Here is a 27,352-nt window from a genome sequence, read left to right on the forward strand (position 1 = left end):
TTGTGATAACTTTTTGCTACTTTTGAGAAGAGGTTTCAAGAGTGCCTGTGAGTTACTTTATTTTGGAACAGTCCGAACAACAACAGAACAACACTTGTTAATTCTTGTTTTTTATTTACCTTTAAGGTGGATGGAAATTCCAAAGGAAGGGAGACTAGATTATGCAGGCCAGTTTGGCTAAATCAAGGGGTAATTCACGCTCCTTTCTACTTAGTGCAGCTGTCTGGTATTCCAAAAGTCCTCCCAAACCATAGAAGACCACCAGTGAAGACCTTTTAATACAATGGGGTCTGAACAACCCAGGTCCCACTAGACATCCATAGGAAGTGTTGGATGGGGGTTAAGAAAACTAGACCTGATTTGGGATGAGTCAGGTAAATTCCCTACATCATTTCTTTATTCTTAAGTGGGGAACATTCTGTCTTCTGCATCAGGTTTGTGAACATTAGAGTATGTGTGAAAACACTTGGAAAAGTAAGTATTTTGACTAGGATAAAGTTTTCTTATAAGTTAAGCATTATAATTATTTTTTGTTGTGTGGATGGTCCAATATTTCTGGAGTAGGCACATATATCAAAGTATAATGTGAAAAGCAAAAATGGGCCCAAGTACAAATAATTCACTTGAACTATAATTTTTTTAGAAATATGTGCTACGCCTGATGGGATATCATCTCTTTTCTGGAGCTGTTAAAAGTATGACTTTATTGCTTTTGGGGGAAAAGAACACATGATTACTAAAGGAATTGGACAGTGCGGAAAAGAGCAAGGGAAAAATCAAAACTGCCCAGAGTCCCAGTCCCCGAGGTGACCCCTGTGAACGTCTTGGTGAACGTTGTCCCCGCGAGCTGTGTGCACACCTTGTACGTGGATTTGTTTCACACAAATTAGAAAACTCTGTAGGCTGTTTTGTAATCTGTCCCCGTCCCCCTGTGCGTGGAGGGCACCATTCAACTTCAGCAAGTCCTACTTTCTGGTTGTTTCCGTCTTACCGAAACGTGTCCTAGAACACATGTAAGCAATCCTCTCTTCTCGTGCATCTTGTTGTCCACGTAAGTATTTATAAGTGGGATTGCCGGGTGAAGAGTTGCACGCTTTTCACGTCTGGTTGCATCTTCCCGAGGTGCCTGTGGTGATCACCCTAGTGGCCACAACCAGGGCTTACACACCGGGGAGACTTTGCTCCTTCCCCGGGAAGATCCCCCTCCTCCTTTCCTGTATGATTTGGGTGTGTATTTTTCTCAGAAGGGGTCATGTCTGGAAACGTGTTTTTCCCCTTTCGTGTATACATTTTCTTAGAAATGCAGCTGTTCATGGGGCGCCTGGGTGGCGCAGTCGGTTAAGCGTCCGACTTCAGCCAGGTCACGATCTCGCGGTCCGTGAGTTCGAGCCCCATGTCGGGCTCTGGGCTGATGGCTCAGAGCCTGGAGCCTGTTTCCGATTCTGTGTCTCCCTCTGTCTCTGCCCCTCGCCCGTTCATGCTCTGTCTCTCTCTGTCCCAAAAATAAATAAAAACGTTGAAAAAAAAAATTAAAAAAAAAAAAAAAAAGAAATGCAGCTGTTCCGAGTAGCACCTTGTTTCTCCTGGTGTTGCCAGCACTAGTGCATGTTGAAGCCCCGAGGAAAGTGGCCGGAGGTAGCAGCGGGCTAAAGGAGGATTTCAGTAGCCGTGGCTCACCGCCCTTCTCTGTGTCTTTATGAAGTGCGCTGTTTTTCCGTGACCTTTGATTTTAAATTTTTTTTTTTTTACATTCATTCATCTTTGAGGGACAGAGACAGAGCACAAGCGGAAGAGGGGTAGAGAGAGGGAGACACAGAATCCGAAGCAGGCTCCAGGCTCCGAGCTGTTGTCACAGAGCCCGACGTGGGGCTCGAACTCACAAACCGCGAGATCATGACCTGAGCCAGAGTCGGACGCTCAAGCGACTGAGCCACCCAGGCGCCCCATTCCCTGTTACCTTTGAACTTGGCATGTGTATTTCTTAACTGGCTGCTTGTGTTTTTTACTAAGCCCTGTGTGGGGACCAGGAGAGTGAGTTCTACATGTGGGACTCTGCTCCCTCAGGGTGAGTAGAATTTGGTCTCAGCCTGTTGGTAAGCGACCTCTGGTTAGTGGCAGCTGACATCTCACGGGTGACAGCAAGAAGTCACTTTCTCGCATGCCCAGAGCTGTGTCCAGGATGACGCTGAGCTGGCCCTGCTGATGGGCAGGGGCGAGATGCCCAGTGCGTGCCCGGGGAGGAGGAGGAGGAGGGCGGCATTAATGGCTTTGGGCTCCGTCCGGGGTCTTCTGTACTGACTTTCTAGGGGTGGCCACCTGTTGCACTTTGGCAGTAAAGGCCGAGGGAGTGTTCTTTTCGCGGTGCCTGCTGTTGCTTATCATGAACAGGCTGTTCGCTGAGTCTTGCACAGCTCTGCCGAAAATTGGACACAAAATATACCCAGCGCGCTTTCCTCTCTTTCCTTCTTCAGAAAGTGTTTCCTAAATGTCTTTCCTACTCCCTCCCCTGGTAGAAATCCCAGTGGGCTAAGGTAAAAGGGACAGCCGTGGACACTTACTGAACGTTGATTAGCATGGAGCATGTGCTAGAGAGTCTCCTGAATGCTTTTTGTGCACAGAGCCCTCCTTCGCATTCGCACTTACAATGCTCAAGATGATCCTCCCGGGTTGGTGGTGGTATTCTCCTGCTTAATTTTTTTAATGTTTATTTACTTTTGAGAAAGAGATAGAGTGCAAGCGAGGGAGTGGCGGAAAGAGACGGAGCCACAGAATCCGAAGCAGGCTCCAGGCTCTGAGTTGTCAGCACAGAGCCTGACGCGGGGCTCGAACTGATGAACTGCGAGATCGTGACCTGAGCCGAGGTCAGACGCTCGACCCACTGAGCCACCCAGGCACCCCTCTCCTTTTTAAAGATTAGAGAAATGTGGCTGGCGGAGTCACTGTCTTGGTCCAGTCACAAGGCCACTGAGGACAAAGCCAGGATTTAAGTCCAGGTTGCAGGACTTCCCAGCCCACGTTCTTCAGCTAACTCCCTGACCAGGGCGTGGGGCCTAAGGTAACTGGGAGAGCTTTAGAAGACTAGAGGCATCCATTTGGGACCCAGTTGCTGTATTTGCTTTGAGATTTCCACCCGGTATCTGGAGATCACTGCGGGAGCCAGGGGGAAAGCAGAGAGTAGTTGGGAATGGAAATATTGAACAAAAAAGGAAAACTCTTGGAAGGTCAAAGAGCAAAAATGTGCCTTTCTTTCTGTCTTTTGGCATTTTACTATGTTGCCTTCCAGAAGGTGAAGGAAACAGGCAGCCGTTCTGGTTTCTCGCAGGAGGTGACTCTGTTCCTAACACAGATGACACCTGGATGGTCTTACAAATCCATGTCCCTCCCCCCCCCCCAGTGTACTTTTGTTTAAGGAAGAGACTGCTGTTTACATTATGTTAGGTATGTGAAGAGGTTAAAGGTCGAATTGGAAAGGCCTCTTAAGTAAGTGCCCTGGGAGGGGTTGTTCTGAATGGAAATCTGATGAGGTTACTACTCTGATAAAATCCCTGCATGGGTTCAGCTAATCCCCCCTTGCCCCTTCCCACCCCCTGGCTGATCGTGGGTCCTTGTCCTTGGAGCTGTAGGTGACACCCTGCCTTGCCTTGTCTGCCTGCGTCACCTTCCACTTAGTGTCTCAGCCACAGGAGGCCCCCCGCCCTGGGAAGGTCTCCCTCTTTCTTGCCGCTTCCCTTCGGTCTTAGGCCTTTACGGTTGCAGCTGCCACGTGGCTGCAGAATTGGCCGGAGTCTCAGAGCACATCCTCATGTAGCCCCCGGGATTTTACTGCTTTCACCAAATTGGTGGTTGCTTTGAGTTTTCCGTTGGAGGAACGTATGTTGTTGTTATATTAGAGGATGTCATTTCTACAAGAAAATCAAAAGCTTCGTGTTGTGTAAATAGATTGCCGTTTCTGTGTTGAATTCTTTTCAATGGCTTTCTGTGGCCTTTACAATAAAATTGCATCTCTGTGTCCTGGTTTAATAAGGTCTGCATGATCTGGCCCCCACCTCAGCTGGTAACACTATCCCCCTGCCCTTCACCCCTCGCTCAGGCTCTCTCTGTGTCTCAGAAAAGTCAGGCTTGTTTCTGCTATAAACTTGTGTACGGCTTCCCCTCTGCGTGCTGTGTATTCCCTTGATCACTACCCTCTTGAGATCGCAGCTCGGTATCTTTTCCCAGGATGGGGAATCTCCTGTCTTCTCACCTGGCTGTGCTTCTCTGTGAATACTTCAGTCGGTATCTGCTGTTTTTCTTGTTTGCTTGTTTGCAGCCCTTCCCAGCAGACAGCAGGGCCCCTGTCCATCTCATCCTGGCACATAGTAAGTGCTCAGTAAATATTCCTTAAGTGGGTGGAGGAAGAGAGCCTGATGGAGGAACACAGACCCATTCTCTCTACTATCTTCTTTTTTCTTTTTTCTCTTTCCATGCAAATGGTACATACTAGTTTTATTATGCTGTGGACCTTTCTTGGTCCACAGATGTTTGCCTGGAATTCTGTCCCGGAAGCTTAACATTTAGGAACTGGTGAGTTTTTATTAAGACCTTTCAGATCATGACATAGCCTCAGAGCGTGGAGTGTGAGAATGGCCCTGAGCACCACGCCTGGGAAGTAAGGAGACGAAAGCGGAGAGCCAAAGCCGGGGGTTCGCGGCGTGGTCCTGCCCAGAGCTAATGACCCCACTTCCCTCTTTAGCTGCCTGCTGCTCTTTCTTCTGCCTTAACAAGCCCTCTCCTCACCCCCCGGCCCACTGGGTGGTTCTCCTGGGCCGTCACGCATGCTGATACTGCTGCTGTCCTAAAACACATTCCCGCAGCCTGTCTTGACTCTGCTCCCCTCCTGGCCCTCCTTGTTTTCGCTCCCTTGCTTAGTAGAACCTTCTGAAAGGGTTGTTAGGCCTGCTGTCCCCAGTTCGTCTTCGCTCTTCTCTTTTAAACAGTTTTCCAGAACTGTTCTTGCTAAGGTCTCCAGTGATGTCCATTTGCAACTCTCCTCTGCTCGATTCACCTGCACCCCGTGACCAGATGTCCCCCTCTCTTGAAGACCCTTTTTGCACGTGGCTCCGGTGCCCCTTGTCTCCTGGTTTTCCTCCCACCTGCCTCGCCCCGCTCTCTGTGTCCCCTCTGACCTCAGGGTGGGAGTGCCCGCAGGCCCAGTGTTGAACTGAGCCTCCTCATTCAGTGTCCTGACTTGAAACGTGCTGGCAGCTTGTGCATTTTTACCTCCAGGGCAAAAAGACCTCTCACCTAGACGTGGGGATTCTCCTACTCCCGGCCTGCTTCACATCTCCACTTAGATGCCCACTAGGCTCCTGACACCTGACGTAAAGAAAACTGAGCTGACCTTCCCTCCTAAAACTGGCTCCGTTGTCACTCTTAGCCACTTCGTTCCATGACCATTCTGTCCATTGGCTCAGGTCAAGAGCCTGGAGGTCACGTCTGACCCTTCTCTCATGTCACACACTGCGTGAGTCCAGCAGGACATTCTGTGGGCTCCACTTTTATGATGTAGTCAGGTTTTGACCGATTTTTCCCACCTCTTCTGCTATCTCCCTGGTCTGTCTCCACTGCCCCTTGCCTGGTGTCCCTTGCTGGGACAACTTACTCTAACGATAGTAGAGTGACCGTTTATTAATTAATTTGATTATGTTTTTATTATTTTGAGAGAGAGAGAGAGAGAAAAACAGTATGTGAGTGGGGGAGGGGCAGAGAGAGAGGGAGACACAGAATCCGAAGCAGGCTCCAGGCTCCGAGCTGTCAGCGCAGAGCCCGACATGGGGCTCAAACTCGTGAACCGAGAGATCATGACCTGAGCCCAAGTCAGGTGCTCAACTGACCGAGCCACCCAGGTGCCGCTAGAGTGACCTTTTAAAATGTTAAGTCAGAGCACGTCACTTTCCTGTGTAAACCCTTCCATGGCTAATAACACCACCCTATTTAAGACTGAAGTTATGGCTACAGCCATCAAAGTGCGGTCCTGGCAAAGAGATATACATAAGTAGATCAGTGGAACAGAGTAGAGAACCCAGAGAGGGACCCATGCACATACTTTCAACTGAGGTTTGACAAAGATTCAAAAGCAATTTGATGGGGGAAGGACAGCCTTTTCAAGAAATGGTTTTGGAACAATTGGACATCAGTAGTTGAAAAATAAATCCTGACTTAAATCTCACAGTTGATTAAAAAAAAATAACCCAAATATAGATCATAGATCTAAATGTAAAGCGTAAAAGATTTTGAAGAGACTTAGGCACGGTTCTTAGACATGACGGTGCAAGTGTGGTCCAAACAGGAACAAATGGATAAATGGGCCTTGATGAAAATGAAGAATATTTGTTCTTTAAAAGACCTTGTTAAGTGAATGAAATGACAAGCCACTGACTGGCAGAAAATTTTTTCTAATTTCATATCTGACAAGGGACTTAGATCCAGAATGTATAAAGAATTCTCTAAATTCAACAATAAGGAAGCAATCCAAGGCAAAAGACTTGAATAGACGTTTCTTCCAAAAAGACAGATAGATGGATAGCAAATAAACACACGAAAAGTCGTCCATTGTCATTAGCCCCTAGGAAAATGCGAGTTAAAACCACGGTGAGATACCACCAGAAACCTGTTAGAAGGGCTGCGATAAAAAAAATACTGGTGACCCAAATGCCGGCGAGGATGGGGCAGTATTGACTCCAGTGGGAATTGCTTCTGAGAATGCACACTGGCACACTCTGGAGCTCAACTTGTTTTCAAGAAGTTGAACGTAGGGGCGCCTGGGTGGCTCAGTCGGTTAAGTGTCCAATTCTTGGTTTCGGCTCAGGTCGCGATCTCACGGTTTGTGAGTTTGAGCCCCACGTGGGGCTTTGTGCTGACGGTGCAGAGCCTGCTTGGGATTCTCTCTCTCCCTCTCTCTCTGCCCTTCCCCCGCTCACTCTCTCTGTCTCTCAGTAATAAAATAATAAAATAATAAAAACGAAAAGTTAAACGTACACTCATCATGTGACCCAGAGATCACACTCCTAGGCATTTGTCCTAGAGAGATGAAAACTGTGTCCGCATGAAAGCCTGTGTACAAGTCTCAGCAACTAGAACAATGCTGGTGTGTAGGAGGACTCGGCGTTCATGAGGTGAATAATTCGTAGTTCACAACGGTCAACTATTGGAAAATTGATACAAAATGGCTATTGACTAGTAGCTTTATGTGAAATAGTGCCCAACTGGAAGCAACTGCAGTGTTCTTTGGTGAGCTAGGCTCCACGCGTGGAGTAGAACATGACTCCGCACTGGAGAGGGAACAGAGCAACCTGAGCAGGTCTCAAGGGCAGTGCGCTAAGTGGAAAAAGACTGTCTCAGAAGATTGCCTACGGGGCAGTTCCATTTACGGGACCTTCTCAAAATGACCTGATTACAGAGCGAGGAACCGATAAGTTATGGGGGTGACCAGACGGGCAGGGGGGACCCTTTGTGATGATAGAGCCATTCTGCCTTACGTGAATGGACACGTGGCCCAGCGTTCAGGCCGGATGCCGGCACACCAGACCACACGAGTGCCCGCAGCAGCCCCCTGGGAGTCGGTCTGGTGGACCACGTTCTGCCAGGAAGCCTAGGTTTTGACAGTGCTCTGTAGGCCTGTAAGGTGTCATCGCTGGGGAAGTCCGGGGGATGGGTTCGTGGCACCTCTCTGTGCTGTTTTCACAGCTGCTTGTGGACAAGTATTTCGATACAGTTAGAAAATACCTTCGGTGGCTCGCAGTCTCTTTCATGGGTGAAGCCAGAGTCTGCTTGATGGCTACAAGGTCCCACGTCACTTGGTGCCAAGTTCTGTCTCTGCTCTTTCGTGCTGCTGTCTTCTTCCCGTCCTGTCCCGCGCCAGGTGTACTGATGCCCCTGTTCTTCCGTGGACATGCCGCGACCCCTCTCACCTTAAGTACCTTGTGCTGGAATTTACTCCCGCAAATACCTGCGCGGCTCACCCGTTTGCCTTCTCAATAAGGCTTGTCTTGACCTGCCCCCCATTTAAAAGTGGAAGTCCGCCTCCACCCCCTGCCCCCCTAACCCCATCGTGCTGCATCACCTTCTGACAAGCTGTATAATTTCCTCACTGTACGTCTCACTTACCTGCCTCCCTCTGCTAGGATGTGGGCTCCCTGAGTCCAGTAGCACACGTTTTTCCAGCATACAGAGGAGCATGTATTTTTCTGCCTTATTCTCTGATGTTTCCCAGCAATCAGAACAATGCTGACAACAATAGAAAGGACTCAACAAGTATTTATTGGATGAATAATTAAAAGTTTGTAAGTGTAAAATATTAGAAAATACAGCAGAGTGGCTATGGGGCTGGCTTGGATACTGTCCTGGCAGCTTGCTTTATTTCTGTCTTGCCCTCAGATACCGCTTTGAGCCAAATTCATTCTTAACACTAGCTATGAAAGGAAAACTAGGCCAAGGATTTGAGGGAGAAAATGAGAAAACACAGAACTAACTGGTGCCTCTGTCAGCTCTCCTTTCCTTCCCCCCATTCTCGATGCAGGCTGTCCTGTCATCTCATCATTGGGCTCTTCTAACCCAAGGTGGATCACAGACCGTAGACTGAGTAACGGCCTCTTAGATCACAGCCCACCTGCCCCTGGGCCCTCAAGTTTGGTGACTGTGCTTAGTCTCATGAGGGCCATATGGGGTGCGAGGTTCATACTGTGCTTATTCTCATGAGGGCCATATGGGAGCTGTTCCAGCTCCTCTCCTGGCCTCAGTGTCCCCTGCTCTTTTCCCTTGCTCCATGACCTGTCCCTTCCCTCTACCCCGAGGTCCTCACCTCAGAATCAGGGACTTAGGATCCTTTCAGAGATCCAGGGATTAGCTCTGTCTGTAGTTAACATACTTGCTTTATTCTGCTGAGAGTTTAGTAACGGTAGAATGAAAAGTATTGGCCACAGGGCATTCTCTTTCTTCAAGGAGAGGAAGTTTTCCCAGCATTCTGTGGGATAATCGCAGGCTCACAGGTGCACCACCTATCTGTCCTCATCTTCATGACCTTTAGAATGCTTTCATGTAGGCAGTGTTCATTGTCCTTGCAACATGTGGCTTCTGTTAACTCTTGTCATTTGGTTGTATGGCTTCGGACAGTGAAGCTTAGCACATCTGTGATTTAATCTGCAGAAATCTCTTGAAGGTGAAGGGCTGGGTAGAAAGAGCTGGGGGTCTTCTGGGTTTGTAAACTGGTCTTCAGCAGTTTACGGGGGCCGGGTACCATGCTACGTTCTGGACAAGCTTCTCTGTGTCCACCTGTTACATGCCGGGCATTCTTCTCCTTGTATTGTTTGCTCTCCTGGGAAGGTATGTGTGATGTGGAAATGGAGGCTCAGAAGGATCTGGCACCTTCCTGGGTCACGTCACTAAGATGTGGCAAAGCTGGACCTTGTGCGGGTGACAATACTGCCCAGACACAGAAACTGTGAAAGCTGGGGTACAAATCACAACTTCTAGAATACTGACCATGACATGGGGACCTGAGGAGTGTAAGAAGGTGGATGTTGGAGCCCACGGAGGTGGTCAGGGAGGTGTCACGAAGGTTAAGGGGCTTGCAGGGACTGAACAGGGGTCTCATTTTGCATTTTGATAAGTGATATGGGAAGGGATTATTTATAAAGTCGATGGGAGGTGATATGTGCTTAATTCTTCTAATTGCCTCCCCCAATCCAATAACAAAAACAAGTGAAAAAACTATCAAACGGGGCATCTTTGTACAGGTGAAATCAGGTTATTTTAGTGCCTGCAGTCCCTCCAGGATGCCCTTGTGTTTCCTTTGCATAGAGCGTCCCTCCGTGGGGCCCCTGCAGAACAGCTCCTGAACCTTCTTCACAGGCCTACTTCCCTCATCCCTCCTTACCTAGCACCCTTGTTGGCCTCCAGCTCTTGGGAGGGGATCCCACCACCTGCTGTGCTGTTAGCAACGGTAGCAGGTGCTTACTGTGCTTAGCTACTATTTGTCGACATGTCTGTTTGCTCACTTAGACTGTAGCTCCCTGAGGATGGGGGCCATCGTTTACCCATCTTGGAAGCGACAGAACTTGGCATGACACTTGGCAGATGTTTGAGTGAGTAGGATGGGTCTCAGGCTAGCAGGAGAACACAGGGATAGGCCTGGTTTTAAGTTCCATCCCATGATCTTCGAGGGAAACAAGGAGGAATAATTCAGATGATGCTGTAAGCCTCTGGTCCCTGGGCTTTGAGGATTCAGTGAGAGCCCCTAGGCGGTGCAGAAAAACTGTCCAGAAGTTATAGAAAACATATGGTTGGGCTCTTTTTTCTAAATCTTGTATAAATTGTTTATGTTCCAAACTCCTTTGAATTGTTTTCATTTTTGACTTAACTATTAAGAGCTTTAAGATTATTAAAGATAATCTCTTTAAATAAATATTTTTGCCTAGTCATTGTTTATGGACAATATGTTTATTTGACTTTTTTTTTTTTTTTGGCAGTGTTAAGTGTTTGCATTGGAAGATCCTATTTGAAACTTTAGAACTGGTGGACTTTGGGGCCACATAACATTACATTTAAGTGGAAAGGGTTTTTTTGTTGATGGCCTTTGTTTTGCTTGTTTAAGCAAGCTCTCAGAGGGAATGACTTTGACCTGACACGTTGTGGTTCGGTAGTGCAGATCTGTGTACCCTCCTGAGTTTTTTTTATAGGGGATAACCTCACACCGGGTAGAACCCCCCGACAGAAGTGTGTTTGTGTCTGGTGAATCTTTTTTAGTTGGTAACCCAAGAAGTCGGAGCAGGTAACAGAATCTCTTGGGGTCTAGAAAAAGTGAGAGAGATTTTCCCCCAACTTCCCCAAACAGAAATTTATGGAGAAACTTTATTTTTAAGGGTATCTTACCTAAGGTCACTCTGATCAGAAACATAAAGATGGTCATTTAATTGGCATGTTCAAAAAAGAGCGGGGGAAGACTGAACTACAAGTCAGACACCAGCGTCCTGGTCCCGCCTCCTCCACGATCCGTCAGTGTAATGCTGGGCTTCCTTTCTCTGGGTTTTGGTGTCCTCATCTGTGAATCTCAAGATGTGGAGTCTCTGAAGGTTCTTTCCGACTTGCACTTCTGAGATTTTAACCTTCAGTCTACTTTTTTGAGTCCAGATCTTCAGCTCAGTTTTATGCTTTTGATGCCAGGCTCACCGATAGGGTGGAGGATGGCAGGACTTTCAGGGAGCTGAGAGAGCTTTATTATGAACGCCGGAGCTGTAACGGATTGAGGGCTGTGGGAGGCTGGAAAGGCCCACGTCTGACGGCCCAAGATGAGATGACCTGGCTCAGCCGAATCCGTGAGGTGGAAGAAAGGGGCAGATTCCTCCTTCCCCTGTTTTTTGTTTTGTTCAAGCCCTCCGTGGATGGATGACCCACCCCCATATTAGGAGGGCAGCCTACTCTAGTCTGCTGATATGAATGCTCATCTCCTCCAGAAACACCCTCTCAGACACACCCAGAAATACCGTTTACTCTGGGCATCCCTGGACGAGTCAGGCTGACACACAAAATGAGCCATCACACAGCCTTACGCGTTTTGCTTTATTCAGAATGATCTCTTCACAAACCCAAGCCTGCCATGCACATTTCAGCCAGTAAGCGTTCATTGGGATTCATACTCTTGTTAAACTTATTCATTTTTATCCACCGTTTATCCAAATTCTAACTCTTGCCTAGATTATTTTTTAACAACCCCTGCTTTTCCAGACTTCTTTGTTCAGTCAACAGTTAATATTGTTAATCTCTTAATATTGCTCTAATTGTTTACCGTATGTGAAGATCATTGTCCTAACTTGGTTTTACGTTTCTAGACACTGGGAATAATGTTTATTCACATCTTTTATATGCTTTAGGACTTTAGTGCCTGGCATGTGGTATTGACAAAATGATGGATGTAGTGGTTAGAATTAATCTCAGATGAACTCCAGGGGCCCCTGGGTGACTCAGTCAGTTAAGCATCGGACTTCTGCTCAGGTCATGATCTCGCAGTCCATGAGTTCGAGCCCCGCATCGGGCTCTGTGCTGACGGCTCAGTGGCTGGAGCCTGCTTCAGATTCTGTGTCTCCCTCTCTCTCTGTCCCTCCCCCACTCACATCTGTCTCTCTCTCTCTCTCTCTCTCTCTCAAAATAATAAACATTAAAAAAAGTTAAAAAAAAAAGAACTCCAAATGACTGTGCTTAAATAAGAAATTTATTCGTCTGTCATAAAGAAGCAAGCTTTGCAGTCCAGGCCTAGTGGGCTGGCTGTGTTCCATCAAGCCCTCAGCACTATACCTCTAGTGTATTTCTGGGCCGTCCGTAGGGGTCTGGTTCTCATCTGCCAGTTCAAAGGTAGCATTCCCATTCCAGACAGCAGGATGAAGAGAAAGGGCAAAGGGACACACTATTCTAAAGAGAAGACCTCTAGAAGGTGGTTCTGACACTTCCACTTCTACTCCATCGGCCAGAATTTAATCACATGGCATAACACAGCTGCAGGGGAGGCTGGGCGAAATCTCTATTCTGGGTGGCTGTCTCCCAGTGAAAAGTTTAAATGTAGTGGGGGGAAGAGAGAGACACAGTGAGCCGCTTTGGCCCCACGCGTGCTCGTGTAGCTGAGGACACCCCTGTGCTGGGCAGGTGTTGAGGCTTTCTTTGTTGAGATATTCAAAAGGCATTTGATTTGCCTGCAGAAATTCACCACTGTAGACTTTGGAGCGGGATACATGAAACGGTTGGTATTTGAGGATGAACATTCTAGCAGTGGTACAGAAGATGGGTAAGAATGGGGAGGGGTTGGGGAGAGGAGGACCAGTTTGGTGGCTGGACATGAACTTGATGAGAAGCCATCCCTGGTTTTATTTACAAGAATGCAAGGTTTTCCTGTCCTGTGAACAAGACCTAACTTTTGACTACAAAATTTTACGGTTTCTTTTTCCAGACTGACTAACATGTAGGAATTCTAGGAGTTAAGGTCAAAGACTAAGCAAAAATGTTATTTTGTATCAAGCCTAAGACTGTCTCATTTATGAAATTGTTTTTATTAAGGGGGGATAGCACTAGCAAAAATAATCGCAAAAATATAATTTGTACCCATCTTAATTTTCTGGGAGGAGAATCCAAGGAACTGTAAAAACAGCTGCAGAAACAAATAGTAGGCACGCAAAATGGACCTGGAGAGTATTTTCACCAGTAATTAGTTTAAGAATTAATAGTAGTGCCAGGCTGCATATTTGAATCTAGAATGATTTCGACTTTATGTTTTCTTTCTCATTCAGATTATTGCCTTCCCAGGGGAGATGGATGGGGGGGCGGGGCATGAGTTAAATAGGTGGTGGGGATTAAGGAGGGCACTTGTGATGAGCGCACTTGTGATGTTGTATGAAAATGTTGAATCACTGTACTGTGCTCCTGAAACTAATATCACACCGTATGTTAACTAAGTAAAATTTAAATAAAAACTAAAAAAAATTTGCAAATCACACTCTGGCATAGTAAGGATATAACAGATCTTTCCACCTTAATGGAGTTTAAATAACAACAAAAGAAAAACTAAGGACAATGATCATTTGAAGAATATTAAGCTATTTCTAAAAGTGTTGCTATTGCATGTGACAAAAGTGGAAATTCAAATTTTAAAAAAGTACTCTTGAGAAAAAAAGTAGAAAAAGAATTCCTTAAAAAAAAGATTATTGCCTTCCCAATAAGAATTTATTACTTATTGAAAACATCTGCATCAGGAGAGGCACCTAAGTTTATCTTTTTTATCTTGCCATTTTTTATAGGTCCTTTTCTTAGCATAGTATTACTATTATTATTATTTAGTGTATTACTAAATAGGAAATATAATTTTACTGCAATTTAAAAAATCCTGTAATTATGCATGTATTCCTTTGCTTAGCATTTCTCTTTGGCCTCATTCTAAAAAGGATTTGAGGCCTCACTCTCATTATGTCAATACTAGAATTCTTGGCCTCTTAACACAAATAATCTGAGACTTGGCCTTCATTGACTGCACTTATTCTGTACCTGACCACGGATATGTGTGTCCTGTTGGGCTCTGGGGAAGCACCTTGTAGTTTGCTCTGATACTTTTTTTTTCCCCCTCTGTGTGGGGAAATTAGACTTATTCTCATTTGAACAAAGTTACACGTTGTATGTGGTATCTCTAGTGACTGAAGTGATTGAAGTTGTTACTGAAGTGTAGAAGATCCAGGGGTTAGGGGATGAGGTGCAAGAAAGAAGCTGTCCTAGGACCGGCCTTCACCCCTTGAACAGTCCTGCTGTGACATCAGTGGACCATGGGAGTCTTGCCATCGGGTTTGGGTCACGTTCTTTTTTGTAATGACCTGGGGTGGAGACCATTGAGCTGCTTAGTGTTAAATAGACCACATGTCTTCTCAGTGAGATTATTTAGACTTTGGTTATGAATGAAGCTTATCACATTTTCTGAAGGGAGGCTGTGAGTGTGGGGTTAGCCCTGATAACCTTGGTGTCCCTCCTGAGCAAAGCAGTCGAAAGAGTACTTGAGCTCCGCCCGCCCTGAGTGTTTTTCAGATTAGAGCAAATTCTTACCAGTAGGAGATATTTGGAAAAAGGAGTGGGTGGGTGGGGTCATGGCTAGGTTGGCTCTGTAGATGAAGAGTGCCAAGTTGGTCATTGGTTTTAAGTATGTGGATCTACCCTTTCTTTCTTTCTTTCTTTTTTTTTCTTCTTTCTGTTTATTTATTTTGAGAGAGAAAGAATCCCAAGCAGGTGTGGAACCTGATGCAAGGCTTGATCTCAAGAACCATGAGATCATGATCTGGGCCAAAATCAAGAGTCAGATGCTCGTCAGACTGAACCACCCAGGCACCCCCACCCCCTCTGTTTTTAAATAAACTCTAGTCACAACCTGAGGCTCCAACACAAAAATCCCGAGATCAAGAGTCACATGCTGTATGGACTGAGCCAGCCAGGTGCCCCAAAGTATGGATTTTTCACAGCACATGACTCAACAGTGTTTATCTGATAGTACTACCATAAGATCATTACCTGAGCCAAAATCAAGAGTTGGATGCTCATTGGACTGAATCACCCAGGTGCCCCCGCCCCCTCTTTTTTAAAATAAACTCTACCCCCAACATGGGTCTCGAACACAAGAATCCCAAGATCAAGAGTTACATGCTCTGTGGACTGAGCCAGCCAGGTGCCCCAAAGTGTGTGGATTTTTCACAGCACGTGACTCAGCAGTGTTTACCTGATAATAATACTAGCATGGTACTATTCATTTAAGATGAAACGAAAATCTGAGTTTATTTCTATTTATTAGTATTGTCCAAAGGACTGTAAATACTCATTAACTTATTATTGATACTTGGTGCCCAGGGAAGAAATATTGATCAAGTTTGTAATATTTTCTCCCTTTTTGAGCTCTTAAATTTTTAAGAAAACAGGTAATATACCTATTAGATCACTGAGTACCATACAGGCTCAGCAAATGCCATTAATGAGGGAGGGGTGACCTCACCATCCCCATTCGGCACGTGGAAGGTTCTGTTGTTGCCTGTCCTCCCTCTGGAATGACCTACCCTTTCCTTGCATTTTGATACTTATTTAACACTGTTTTCTGCCTTATTCCTCTCATTTTTGTATATATTTGTGAGTCCCTTATAAATCTTCACATTCACAAGTATAATTACAACTGTATTTCTCATGTTAAATAGAATGTGACTGAAAGGACTGAGACCCTTAGTGATTGTAAAAGGACTAAAGCCAATAAACTAGTAATTTGTGTGAAATTAACATAAATCAGTAAAGTAGTCTGTGTGAGCCTAGTCTTTATCGCATTGTCATTATACAGACAAGAACTTCAGTATCCTTACCCTGTGGTGCCCTGGGGTTGGTAAAACAAGTCAGGCTTGATCCTACAACCTGCCAAAACCACAGAGAAGAGTTGTTGGGTCCTTGGTCATTATCAGCTTTTATCTTGGCCTCTCCTTCTTGGATGAATCAGTTGACAAAAGCTTTTTCTTCCAAAGCTGTTTGGTTTGTGCTGAGCCCTTGTTCTTGTCCAGAGGCTCTTGCCTGTGAGCCTTCTCACCTTGAGAGGAGGTGTACTACCACGCACATATATAATAAAAACATATCCTTCGCTGCAAATGGAACGCCTTTGCAGTTTTCACCCAGGTTGTCTTTATGTCTTGGAAAAGGTTTGTGTTGTCTGTAGCTACAGCGTCCAGTGTGGTAGTTACTGGGCATATGTGGCTATTTACACTTAAATAAATGAAATTTCCCTTCAGTTTCTCACCCCCATTTCAAGTGTTCAGTAGCCGTTTGTGAAATCTGGCAACAAAACCATTGCTTTATTATACTCCTCTTGATGTTCTCTTCACTTCCATCGCCATTATTAACCGGTGACTTTTTTTCAGAGCTACTTGTTATGAAGAAGGCTTTTATCACGTGACACAAATCACAGCCTTGAAAAGAAGTTGAGAATCACTGAGCTGCAGAATCACTGTGCTATGGATGCTGGGCAGTAGCTAAGTGCCTCATTTGCTCCTGACCCTCAAGGAGAGTGACTCAAGTCCATGGTTAGCAGTGTTGCATATTACTGCATGTTTAGGACCTGGTGGATCATTCATGATTAGTCAGAGCCATGAGGCTGTATCAATGGAGGCCAAGGGTTTTTTCTCTGTTATTTTATTTCTTTAACCTCAACTTAAGTGCATGATTCTTCAGGATCAAGTCACATTGATTTTTCTTGTACTTTTGGTGTCCCACACAATGTCTTGCTCAGAGTAGACAGTAAATATTTTGATCAAGGAAATTAGACAGCAATTAAATATGAACTTATATGGTTTCTGAATGGGAAGAGCTAGTATAGTTCAGGAAAAGGAGAGAGAATAGTTGAAATGAAAAGTTGTCATCAACCACATAACTGGTTATATTAACGGTTCCAAAACTAGTGTGTCCGTGTGTAATGACCTGTGTTCATCTCCTCTAGTTATCCAACAATTACTTATAAATATTTCTTTGTGTCTGCCACGTGCCAGGCACTGGACAAGGGTTTGGGGCAGTAGGGGTGAGCAAGATCAATGAAAGTCTCTGTACTCGTTGAATCTTACGAGGAAATTGATAGAAATATAGATAGTAATAAATGGTGTGAAGGCAAAACAGGAGGTGGGTAGAGAACAGGGTGTGTGGGGGGGCTCTTTAGATAGGGAAATCCTGGAAGGATCTGAAGAGCCGACTTGAGTATGAATGAGGGTAGATGGAATCACATAGAAGTTGGGAGAGGAACATTCCAAGCAGAGGCAGTTGGGAGGGATCTGACATGGAGAACGAGTTTGGCAAGTCTGAGGACCTGCCCCAAGACTGGCTGGAACTGAGTGAGGGAGGACTCACTTCACCCTCACCCTCTGTAGGAAGATGGAAGGACTTGGGATATTTGCAAGTGTGGGCAGAATCCACTGCCTTCAGTGTGTCACTGAAGCGTGTCTGTTTTCTACTTCCCTCTTAACTCTCCTCACTTCTGCCATGACTAACCGCCCTGGACTATCTTTTTTTTTTTTTTTTTTTTTTTAATTTTTTTTTCAACGTTTTTTATTTATTTTTGGGACAGAGACAGAGCATGAACGGGGGAGGGGCAGAGAGAGAGGGAGACACAGAATCGGAAACAGGCTCCAGGCTCCGAGCCATCAGCCCAGAGCCCGACGCGGGGCTCGAACTCACGGACCGCGAGATCGTGACCTGGCTGATGTCGGACGCTTAACCGACTGCGCCACCCAGGCGCCCCTGCCCTGGACTATCTTAATCTTCTTCTAAAAGCCCTCATGGTGTGACAGTGTGAGGGAGCTGATTGTAGAAGGTGCAAAAGGAAGCAGACCAGTTAGGAGACCGTTGTAGATATCCACGCTTGGTGTTGGTGTGGTTGGATCCTGAGTCTGCTTTGAAGAGAGTCACCTGGATTTGCTGGTGGATTGGAGTGGGAACGAAAGAGGAATAAAGTTTGACTGTAGCAATTGGGTGCATGGTGCCACTGTTTCCTGAGAATGGAAATTCTGTAAAGCAGCGCATTGGTTTTTACGTTGTGTTTGGGACGTGCATCAGATGCTGAGTGCACGTGTGAGGTGGGGGCGACTGCAGGGGGGAGGACTCCGGAGCTCGGGAAGTTGGGTGTTATTCCACTGCACTCACTAGGGAACGGTGATTTTCTGGGTTGGAGACCAGATGAAATCACTGGGAGGGCTGGTACAGGTAGAGAGTGGGTGGGGACCACGGCCTTGAGCCCTGGAGTGCTCCCGTGTTGAGACTTAGAGATGAAGAGATTAGAAAGTAGTGGCCAGTGAGGGTGAAGCCAGGGGTCCTGCTGTCCCAGCAGCCACGAGAAGCCAGCATTTCATGAAGAGATCCACCGTGCCACGTTTGCTGAGGCCTTTTATGCCGTGAGCCGTAGAGAGTCCTGTAATTTCAGGCCCTGGTTGCCAGTGTTACTGTCGACGCCACGGAAGTTCACCTTGACTTCCTGGAAAGTGTCCTTGGGAGTGGGGTGGGACTCTGGCCGTTAATGTCTTCTGAATTATGGCTGTGCCAGTCTTTTATCTTTTCAAATCTATTTTCCTATAAATAACCCTTCAACTATGGATGCCAAGAGCAAAAGCTAGTTCCAGTTATTTTATGGGTATTCCCTGGTTTGTACCTGGGGTTTCATGTGCCGTGAGAGCAATGTGTATTTGGATAACTTGTGTGGTGGAGATTTTGCAGAAGCGGACAAGGGGATGACTGGCTCACCAGGCATGTGGACACGGTGAGTGCGCAGAGGCACTGATGGAACCAGCCTGCCCACCGAAGCTGGTCTGCCTCCAGGATTCCCGTTCCTGGTGGTTGGCATCAACGTCCATTCGTTCGATTTTGCAAGCCCCAAATCTGTGTCCTCGCATTGCATCTTGTCTCTCATCCACCGTCGTCATTCCACCGAGACGTCCTTCCTCTCTCGCCTTCTGTGTCTTCTACACCTGTTCGTGTCCCTGGCTGCTACCAGCCTTCCGTAGGCTGTCTCTCGCTAGATTACTGTATTGGCCTTGGCGAATTGCCTTCCTGAATCCTCTCCTGCCCTTCTACCTGTTGTTCACTCTGAAGACTAGGTTATATTTTTAAAACTATGGTTATATTTAAAAAAAAAAATTCTGCTTTTGTCACCTTCCTTTCTTAGATCTTCTCAATGGCTTCTCATCACTTGCAGGAGAAAGATCTAGAGCCCTGTGTGGCCTGCCCTCCCCGGAGCCAGCCTCTCCCTGCCGCAGAGCTCACTGTGTTCCCTCCCCCATGGGACACTTCACCCCTCTGTCTCTGCCCCTCCTTGACCCTGACTCCTGCTTTGTATCTTAGCTCAGCGGAGCCACTCCTGAGTCCCTGCTGTATTCTTCATGGCGGTGTGCTCTTTTGTTTCAGAACATTGATTTTCACCTGCAGTGGTACAGTTGCGGATTATTCCTGTGAGGTCCCTATTAGTTTATAAATTCCCCAGGCAGGAGCTGGGACCTTCTCTGCTCCCCATGTCTGGTGTCTGTCGCATAGAGACACTTGTTGTGTGTTTGTTGAGTGAATTGACTTTGGCACGTAATACTGCAAGTGGAAAAAGAAATCTTTGTCTGGAAAAATGGGAGACTTTATGTCAGAAGGACACAGCTCCGGTGGAAATGGCTGACTTTTCCATAGCTGCACCCAGTTCTGTCCTTCCTGTGTCCTCCTTACTGTCACCCCTGGTGTTCCCTCCCATCGCTCTCTCTTTGGGCTGCTGACTGCCACCACATGGTGGGATGAGTGGGAGCCCCAGTGAGTGCTGCTTTCTGAGGACAGACTTTTGTTACAGAATTCACCAGTGCTTGGCTCAGTCTTCAGGAGTCTCACCTCTTTTGTTACCTCTAATCTTGCCTGTGTGTGTGACTAGGTACTTCGGTCTTTTCCGTAAATCTTTCAGAAAATCTTCAGATGATTTTCATCACCTGTTAATTCTACTGTTTACCTCTTTTGAAGCCTTGCCTTTTCTTTGAGTCACTCTCCAGTTCTAGAAGCTGCCTAACAGATAGCAGTAAGTTTTCTCAGGGTTTCTGGGCAGAAACTATAGTTGTACACCATCCCTGGGAGTAACCAAGATGGCACCAATGCCAGTGTCCCCAGGTCTGTCTCTTAAGAATGCTGACAGTCTTAAAATGAGATGTGTGCAGTGAGATGTGTGTGTATTAAGACTGCAGCGTGGGGGCACCTGGGTGGCTCAGTCGGTTGAGCGTCCGACTTCGACTCAGGTCATGATCTCACAGTGTGTGAGTTCGAGCCCCGCGTCGGGCTCTGTGCTGACAGCTCAGAGCCTGGAGCCTGCTTCGGATTCTGTGTCTCCCTCTCTCTCTGGCCCTCCCCCACTCATGTTCCATTTCTCTCTGTCTCAGAAATAAATAAACATTAAAAAAAATTAAAAAAAAAAAGACTGCAGCGTGAATCTGCTCACGAGTGAAGAGAGTGACACGGTGAATCACCAAGTTTCAAACCGTCGTGATTAGACTTGATTTACTTTACAAAGTGTGTGTCTCTGTGTCTCTTCCCCACATCATAAACATGTTTCAAGGAAAATATTTGATATTATAATGAGCCAGTCCTGTATCTTTTGCTGTCTTATCAAGACTTGAGTTTTTTTGTTTAAAAAAAAAAATCAACTTTTGGGGCATCTGGGTGGCTCAGTCGGTTAAGCCTCTGACTTCGGCTCAGGTCATGATCCCATGGGTTTGTGGGTTTGAGCCCGGGGTCGGGCTCTGTGCTGACAGCTGGGAGTCTGGAGCCTGTTTCAGATTGTTTGTCTCCCTCTTCTCTCTCTCTCCCTCCCCTGCTTGTGCTCTGTTTCTCTCTCAAAAATAAACATTAAAAAAAAATCAACTTTTAAACTTTTTTTAAGGTTTATTTATTTTGAGAGAGAGAGAGAGAGAGCAAGTAGGGGAGGGACAGAGAGAGGGAGACAGAATCCCAAGCAGACTTCATGCTTTCAGTGCAGAGCCTGATGTGGGGCTCGAACCCATGAACCCTGAGCTTACGACCTGAGCTGAAACCAAGAGGTGGATGCTTAACTGACTGAGTCACCCAGTCAGTTTTTTGTTTTGTTTTTGTTTACTGTTTAAAAAATCCTTAAGAGTAAGGTCAAAGGTATTTTAATGTCAGTTTGTTGATGCTATAATTTTTCTTAAATAGTGGTCAGTGGAACCAGTGGAACCCAAGATGTTTTACTTTTTTTTTCCCTCTGAAAAAACTATCTCACAGAGATGGTTTAGGCAGAGCTTAAATCATAGCCAAATGCATGCTTATGTACATGTAGAGACATACTCTCCTGTTTCCTTGCTTGGTCAGAAATTAAGTTGAGAACTTGCCCTTTTTTTTGGGTGAGGACTGTTGTGTTGCTCTAAGAGTTTGTGTGAGTGAGCCGGGGAGGGGTGAGGGTGCGAAGAGAGAGTGAGTGAGAGAGAGAGAGAGAGAGAGAATATCTTAAGCAGGCTCCAGTGCTCAGCGTGGAATCTGACGTGGGGCTCGATCCCACGACCTCGGGATCATGACCTGAGCTGAAATCAAGAGTCAGACGCTCAACCAGCTGAGCCACCCAGATGCCCCAGAATTCTCTATTTTAAACACTTGTTTAGTTTTATGATGCTTTATTAAAGGCCAGTCTGTGTTTTTAATCTCATTTGCAAATTTCCTTTGAAGATAATAGGTTATAACTGGAAAGTAGTGGTTCGCTCTGGGAGATTTGTCTATATTCACATATCCTTAACAGGAGCCAAAAGTTAAGGAACTCATGAGTTCGGCTGCCCGCATGGAAAGAATATTATGTGAACTTACACAATTTGTGGGTGCTGAGTTAAATTAGTCATTTTATATCTCTCGTGTTTTGCTTCTGTACTCCTCAGTCCATGTCCAGTATTAAACAGATTGTTACAGAATCAACAGACCATGGTTTCCATTGCCACAGCCTTGGAGGTACATCAGGAAGCTTTGGATTGGCTCTCAGAGTGAGCCAGTCAGCTGCCTGTACCCTGGTGTGGCTTCTCATGTTTGTTTATTTTTTTTATTATTATTATTTTTAACATTTATTTATTTTTGAGACAGAGAGAGACAGAGCATGAATGGGGGAGGGTCAGAGAGAGAGGGAGACACAGAATCCGAAACAGGCTCCAGGCTCTGAGCGGTCAGCACAGAGCCCGACGCGGGGTTCGAACACACGGACCGCGAGATCATGACCTGAGCCCAAGTTGGACGCTTAACTGACTGAGCCACCCAGGCGCCCCTCATGTTTGTTTAAAGTGGACTTCTGATCTGTGCCCCCAGTAGAAGACATTTAAATAAGTTTGGAAATTCCTGCAGTATGTAGTATTACGTAGCTGTTGGAAAAGTCATGTTGAGGAAAGATGCTTGATGACATTGGGAAAATATTTCATAAAAATGCTGGGTAATGCTCATTGGTTGTATGTTATGTGCTAGGCACATATATCAACATGTTTAATCTTCAAAAACTATGAGATAAATACCATTATTTTCCTAAGTTTACATAGTAGTAGTAAGTAACCACTAGGCAATGCTCTCAGTACCATGTATTGTAATCTGCTTTTTACCTAACAAAACAGTATGCATAAGGTAATGATCACAGTTTTCTTGTAAAAATTATTCACACATATACTTATATGTATATCCAGCCCTATTGAGATGGCAAGACCATACGTGATTAGGTGATTTTTTTCTATAATGTAGATGGATAACTTTTACAATAGGAGAGGAAAAGAAAACTGGTAGATTTCTATAGCAGTAGATATATTTAAACAAAGGAGGAGAAATGGATTTGAAAACAGAGTAATTATCTACCCTTCTTTGTCATGTACCTCTATGTTTTCCATCACTGGGAGAAATTAAGAACAGAGTGCAGTCAGTTATGCAAAGGAGAGTTGTTTAGTTATTGGACACGTACTTATAGATGATTTGCTTAAGGGTGGGGTAAATTTGAACTAAGGTAATACTGAGGCTCAATTTAAGAAGACTTTTTTCCCGATGAAAGTATTTAGAATGCTAATAACCAAGCTCTTTCTTTTGACTTGAATGAGAACTCCTTTCCTTGCCCGAAGATCTCTGGACTTCATCTGTGTTTGTGCCTTGGCCGCTCTTGTCAGTCCCCTTGCTGCTTTGTGACCATCCTTTCTTTGTTTTACCATTTGAAGCACCTAACTAAGAGCACTGAAATGCTTCCGTTCCACAGAGGTCTTCTTCCTGACCCCCATGTAGAGTGCTACTCTTTCTTCCTTGTCTCCGCAGTCCCCAAAAGTAATCTGTCCCTCTGGCAGCAGCTTGAGCAAGTCACTGGTGCACCTGCTTGCTTTCCTTTAACTTTCTCCTAGAAAGTTCTACGAGAGGCAGGGGATGTGCTTGCCTGTCCAACAGGCTATCCTCTGCCTGTGCCTGGTGGGCAGACGGGGTGCTTTTTGAAGATGAATTATCACACAGTTAATCATCTAAGGAGTAGTAGCATAAGTCTACACTTAGACCGAAGAAACCAAAGGTCAGGATATAGGACTGAATTAAAATTAGGTTGGGTAAAGATTAAGAAGAACAATTTTGCGAGCTTTCTGGAAAAGCAAAGAAGACATTCCCAAAGGATTAAAAATATGTGTCTAATGTGTGTATTGCCATATGAATACCTGGGGAAATGGACATCTTGACTATTGGAGAAAGATTTTTCTGTATGTCCAAGAAGGAAATTCAATACAAAAGAGTATACTGTTTTCACCCACATTATGGATGAGTTGTACTCACACATTGTCATTTATGACTTCTAAAGTAGCCTATTTGGTTAAATAAACTGACCACTTCCTTTTAACTCATTTGCTTGGAAAAAACGTATTTTTTTTTTTTTTTTTTTTGTATCTCCTTCAAACAGCATCCTGGTGGAGAAGAAGTGCTAAGGGAACAAGCTGGAGGGGATGCTACTGAAAACTTTGAGGATGTCGGGCACTCTACAGATGCTAGAGAATTGTCCAAAACGTACATCATTGGAGAGCTTCATCCCGTAAGTACCTTCTTGGGGGCCTTTCCTTTTCTTTAAGGTTGTGAGTTGACCTTGCTCAAAACAGTAGACTTGCATGCTACGAAATCAAAGGAGTAAAGCAAAAACAGTTCCTCCTGATTTTAGAACACCATTCTTGTCGTAAATCAGCTGGAAATTTCTTTGTATTTCCCTGGCTTAGTTCTCACCGGCACTTGGAGTCAGGACTCTCTACCCCAAGGCCATGGCGCCTCTCAGACTATGAAGTGTCTCTCAGGGCAGCAGATTGGTTGATTGATTGATTGATTTACCTACCTGTCTACCTACCTACCCACCCACCTACCTATCTACTATCTATCTATTTATTTATTTAATGTCTATTCGTTTTTGAGAGACAGAGACAGAGCGTTAGTAGGGCAGGGGCAGAGAGTAAGGGAGACACAGAATCTGAAGCAGGCTCCAGCCTCCGAGCTGTCAGCACAGAGCCTGACGCGGGGCTCGAACTCACGAACTGTGAGATCATGACCTGAGCCGTAGTCGGATGCCCAACCGACTGAGCCACCCAGGCGCCCTTTGGAGCAGCAGATTTTAGAAAGTGGGGGTCATTGATCCACCATGGGTTTTTTTGTTTTAGTTTTTGTTTTTTTGAGTAAAATATTTTACTTAACAAACTCCCTTCTACTTTCATTAGTCTGAGGATATTTTATCTTTTTTTTTTTTTTAAATTTTTTTTTCAACGTTTATTTATTTTTGGGACAGAGAGAGACAGAGCATGAACGGGGGAGGGGCAGAGAGAGAGGGAGACACAGAATCGGAAACAGGCTCCGAGCCATCAGCCCAGAGCCTGACGCGGGGCTCGAACTCACAGACCGCGAGATCGTGACCTGGCTGAAGTCGGACGCTTAACCGACTGCACCACCCAGGCGCCCCGAGGATATTTTAATTCTAAAAAAATTAAAAAATTTTAACCCACCTCTGTTAAATGAGTGCACTCTACCTTGTATAAAACCAACACGTTCTCCTCTTTTCTTCTCACTTTACCCCAGAACTTTGAGAATGTTACCTTTGGTGTCAGTCCATGGACTGACTTTGGCAAAATGTTGGCCTACTTCAGCTTTTATAGAAACCTAGACGGGTAATATGAGTTTAGGCCCTTCTGTGGCAGTTTCAAATGCATGTGAAACTCGGCTAATCTGAATGCGGCTGAACACTTGGGAAGAAGCAGTGTCGTTCTCCAAGCAGGCAGCGGATCCTACACGCTGCGTTCAGCTGTTCTCACCTCTGGAGAGCACTGGGGTCTCTCAGCACGGTCCCCAGTCTGCTTCTCGGCTCGTGCTGCCTCACCAGAAGCCAACCAGAGGGGGCTGAGGCGCTGTGAGAAGCAGGCTAACAAGAGGCAGCATGGGCGTGTGGCCCTAGCCCAAGCAGGCACTCTGAGAGACCCCTGACAGATGAAAACCCATAGGAAAAGTTTTGTTGATTGACGTTTCTTACGACGATCAGGGATGAAGGAAAGCTTAAAGTAGGCTTTTTATGGAAAGCCTGAAGATCAGAAATGTGCTGTAGAGCAATTTCAGTTGAAGGGAGAGGTGGGGTTTTTTGTTTGCTGTTTGGTGGCAGGAGGTGGTGCTCTGAAAGTGTCCCTCACTTATCCGGGGAGTTTATTCATCCACCTGTTTTTATCATCTTCATCTTCACACTTCATCAAAGTGCGGTACTTTCCTGGTAACTGGAGAGGACTTCCCTTAAAATGTTTGATTCTTTCCTTTCCAAAACTTGTGGGTTTAGAGCAGGTGGGTTTTCAGGCTGTGACTACAGCATTTCTGCCTCACCTGCCTACTGGGCTCCTCTGTGGTCACCTTTAGATGCCCCTTAATTTGGACTCCCTCAACCAGAGGTTTAAGAAAATTACGGCCCTGCAACTGGGAGATTGCAGGAATTCACTAAGGATATCACACAGAATTACACACACACACACACACACACAGACTCATTTCCGAGGATAGAAGAGAAGAATCTAATTAGATCCCAGCTGCTCTCTGAATTGAAGATCAAAATCCAAGTCTAATATATATGCGCATCCACATAGAAATAGGATTATCATGGATGATGTTCTAAACCTTGGAACTCTAGATTGAAAATTAATCACTTAATCAGTTGTTAATTTTAGCAGTCAACTCAGATGGATCAAACTATGTGAATAACAACCTAGGTAGATGAATGTAAATTGCTAATAATTACTGAAGAGTAAGGTTTTTTAAAACTTCTCAGCAAAAGCGAGTGCTTTGGACATGGTGCTTTCGTAAACTTTCTTTCATTCCATGATGTGCTTTTTTTTCCTTTGCAGGATGACAGATCAAAGATAATCAAACCTTCGGTAAGTGCATCATCTCAGCGTCTCAGGACCGTATGTGTCTCCACTGTATTTAATGTCTGTCAAACTGGAGGACAGAGGTCTTTTACATATTGGAGGCCAGCATAGGTCTCTCTAGGTTAGATGAATATGTAACCTGTTGGCTCAGGAAAATACTTCATGTGTGGATCAGCCATTGTGTTTCATTAGAACAGCTTGTGTGTTCTCTTCGTAAGACCCTCAATACGTAATTTTTTCCTCATGAATGTCAGTAGCTACCTCTTCAAGAGCTTTTTATAAGTAGCACTGTGCTTCTAATCTGAAAGATTTGACACAAACCTGATTTTCAGAGAGCATAAAGTCTGATTGAGGACAGATCTTAGTACTTGAACCTTGCAGAACACTACCCGTGTCGTCGTCATCTCTGTGTCCCTGGGGCACATAGTAGGTGTAAAATAAACATTGGTTGCATGGATTTAATGTTAGTCAAATTAAATAATAACTTTTGGGGGCATTTTTCCTTAGGAAAGGAAAACAGTTCTAGGGACACTAGTTTTATGTCCTGGTTCACTAGCCCTTCTCTCTGAGCTGATGATCTCACACCTCTGAAGGTAAACCCATAGTAAGAACTGATGCCAACAACCAGAATCCCTGACAAGTATGAGCAGACAGGATGGTTGCTGGCCTGTAATTAAAGGATCTGGAGGAAAGTTTTGCTTAAGCCACAGAAACAAAGGACAGTTTTTCTAGAGGAAAAACTATCTTGCTTTTACTAGAGGACAACAGTGGGACTCCATGGGGCTTGTATGAAGAACCAGCTGCTGTTGACAAGACGTTGTCTTTAATCTATAGCAAAATCCAAGCAGTGAATCCAATAGAGCATGAAGGCCATGCTTACCTTTATACCCCTGGTAGTACAA

At 45.3% G+C, this 27,352-nt stretch overlaps 1 protein-coding gene across 1 annotated transcript in view; it reads left to right on the plus strand.

Annotated features, from left to right (window-relative positions):
* LOC124517120 (cytochrome b5) overlaps positions 1–27,352 on the plus strand; it is a 38,393-nt gene that overhangs the window by 5,233 nt on the left and 5,808 nt on the right. The window contains exons 2-3 of the mRNA XM_047086374.1: positions 23,975–24,103; positions 26,427–26,456. Coding sequence (XP_046942330.1) covers positions 23,975–24,103; positions 26,427–26,456 — 159 coding nt within the window. The remainder of the gene's footprint in view (positions 1–23,974; positions 24,104–26,426; positions 26,457–27,352) is intronic.

This window comes from Lynx rufus, unplaced genomic scaffold (assembly GCF_022079265.1).
Source record: "Lynx rufus isolate CCGP_SWC_20201006 ecotype Redwood Valley unplaced genomic scaffold, mLynRuf1.p SCAF_20, whole genome shotgun sequence".
NCBI classification, from domain to species: Eukaryota; Metazoa; Chordata; class Mammalia; order Carnivora; family Felidae; genus Lynx; species Lynx rufus.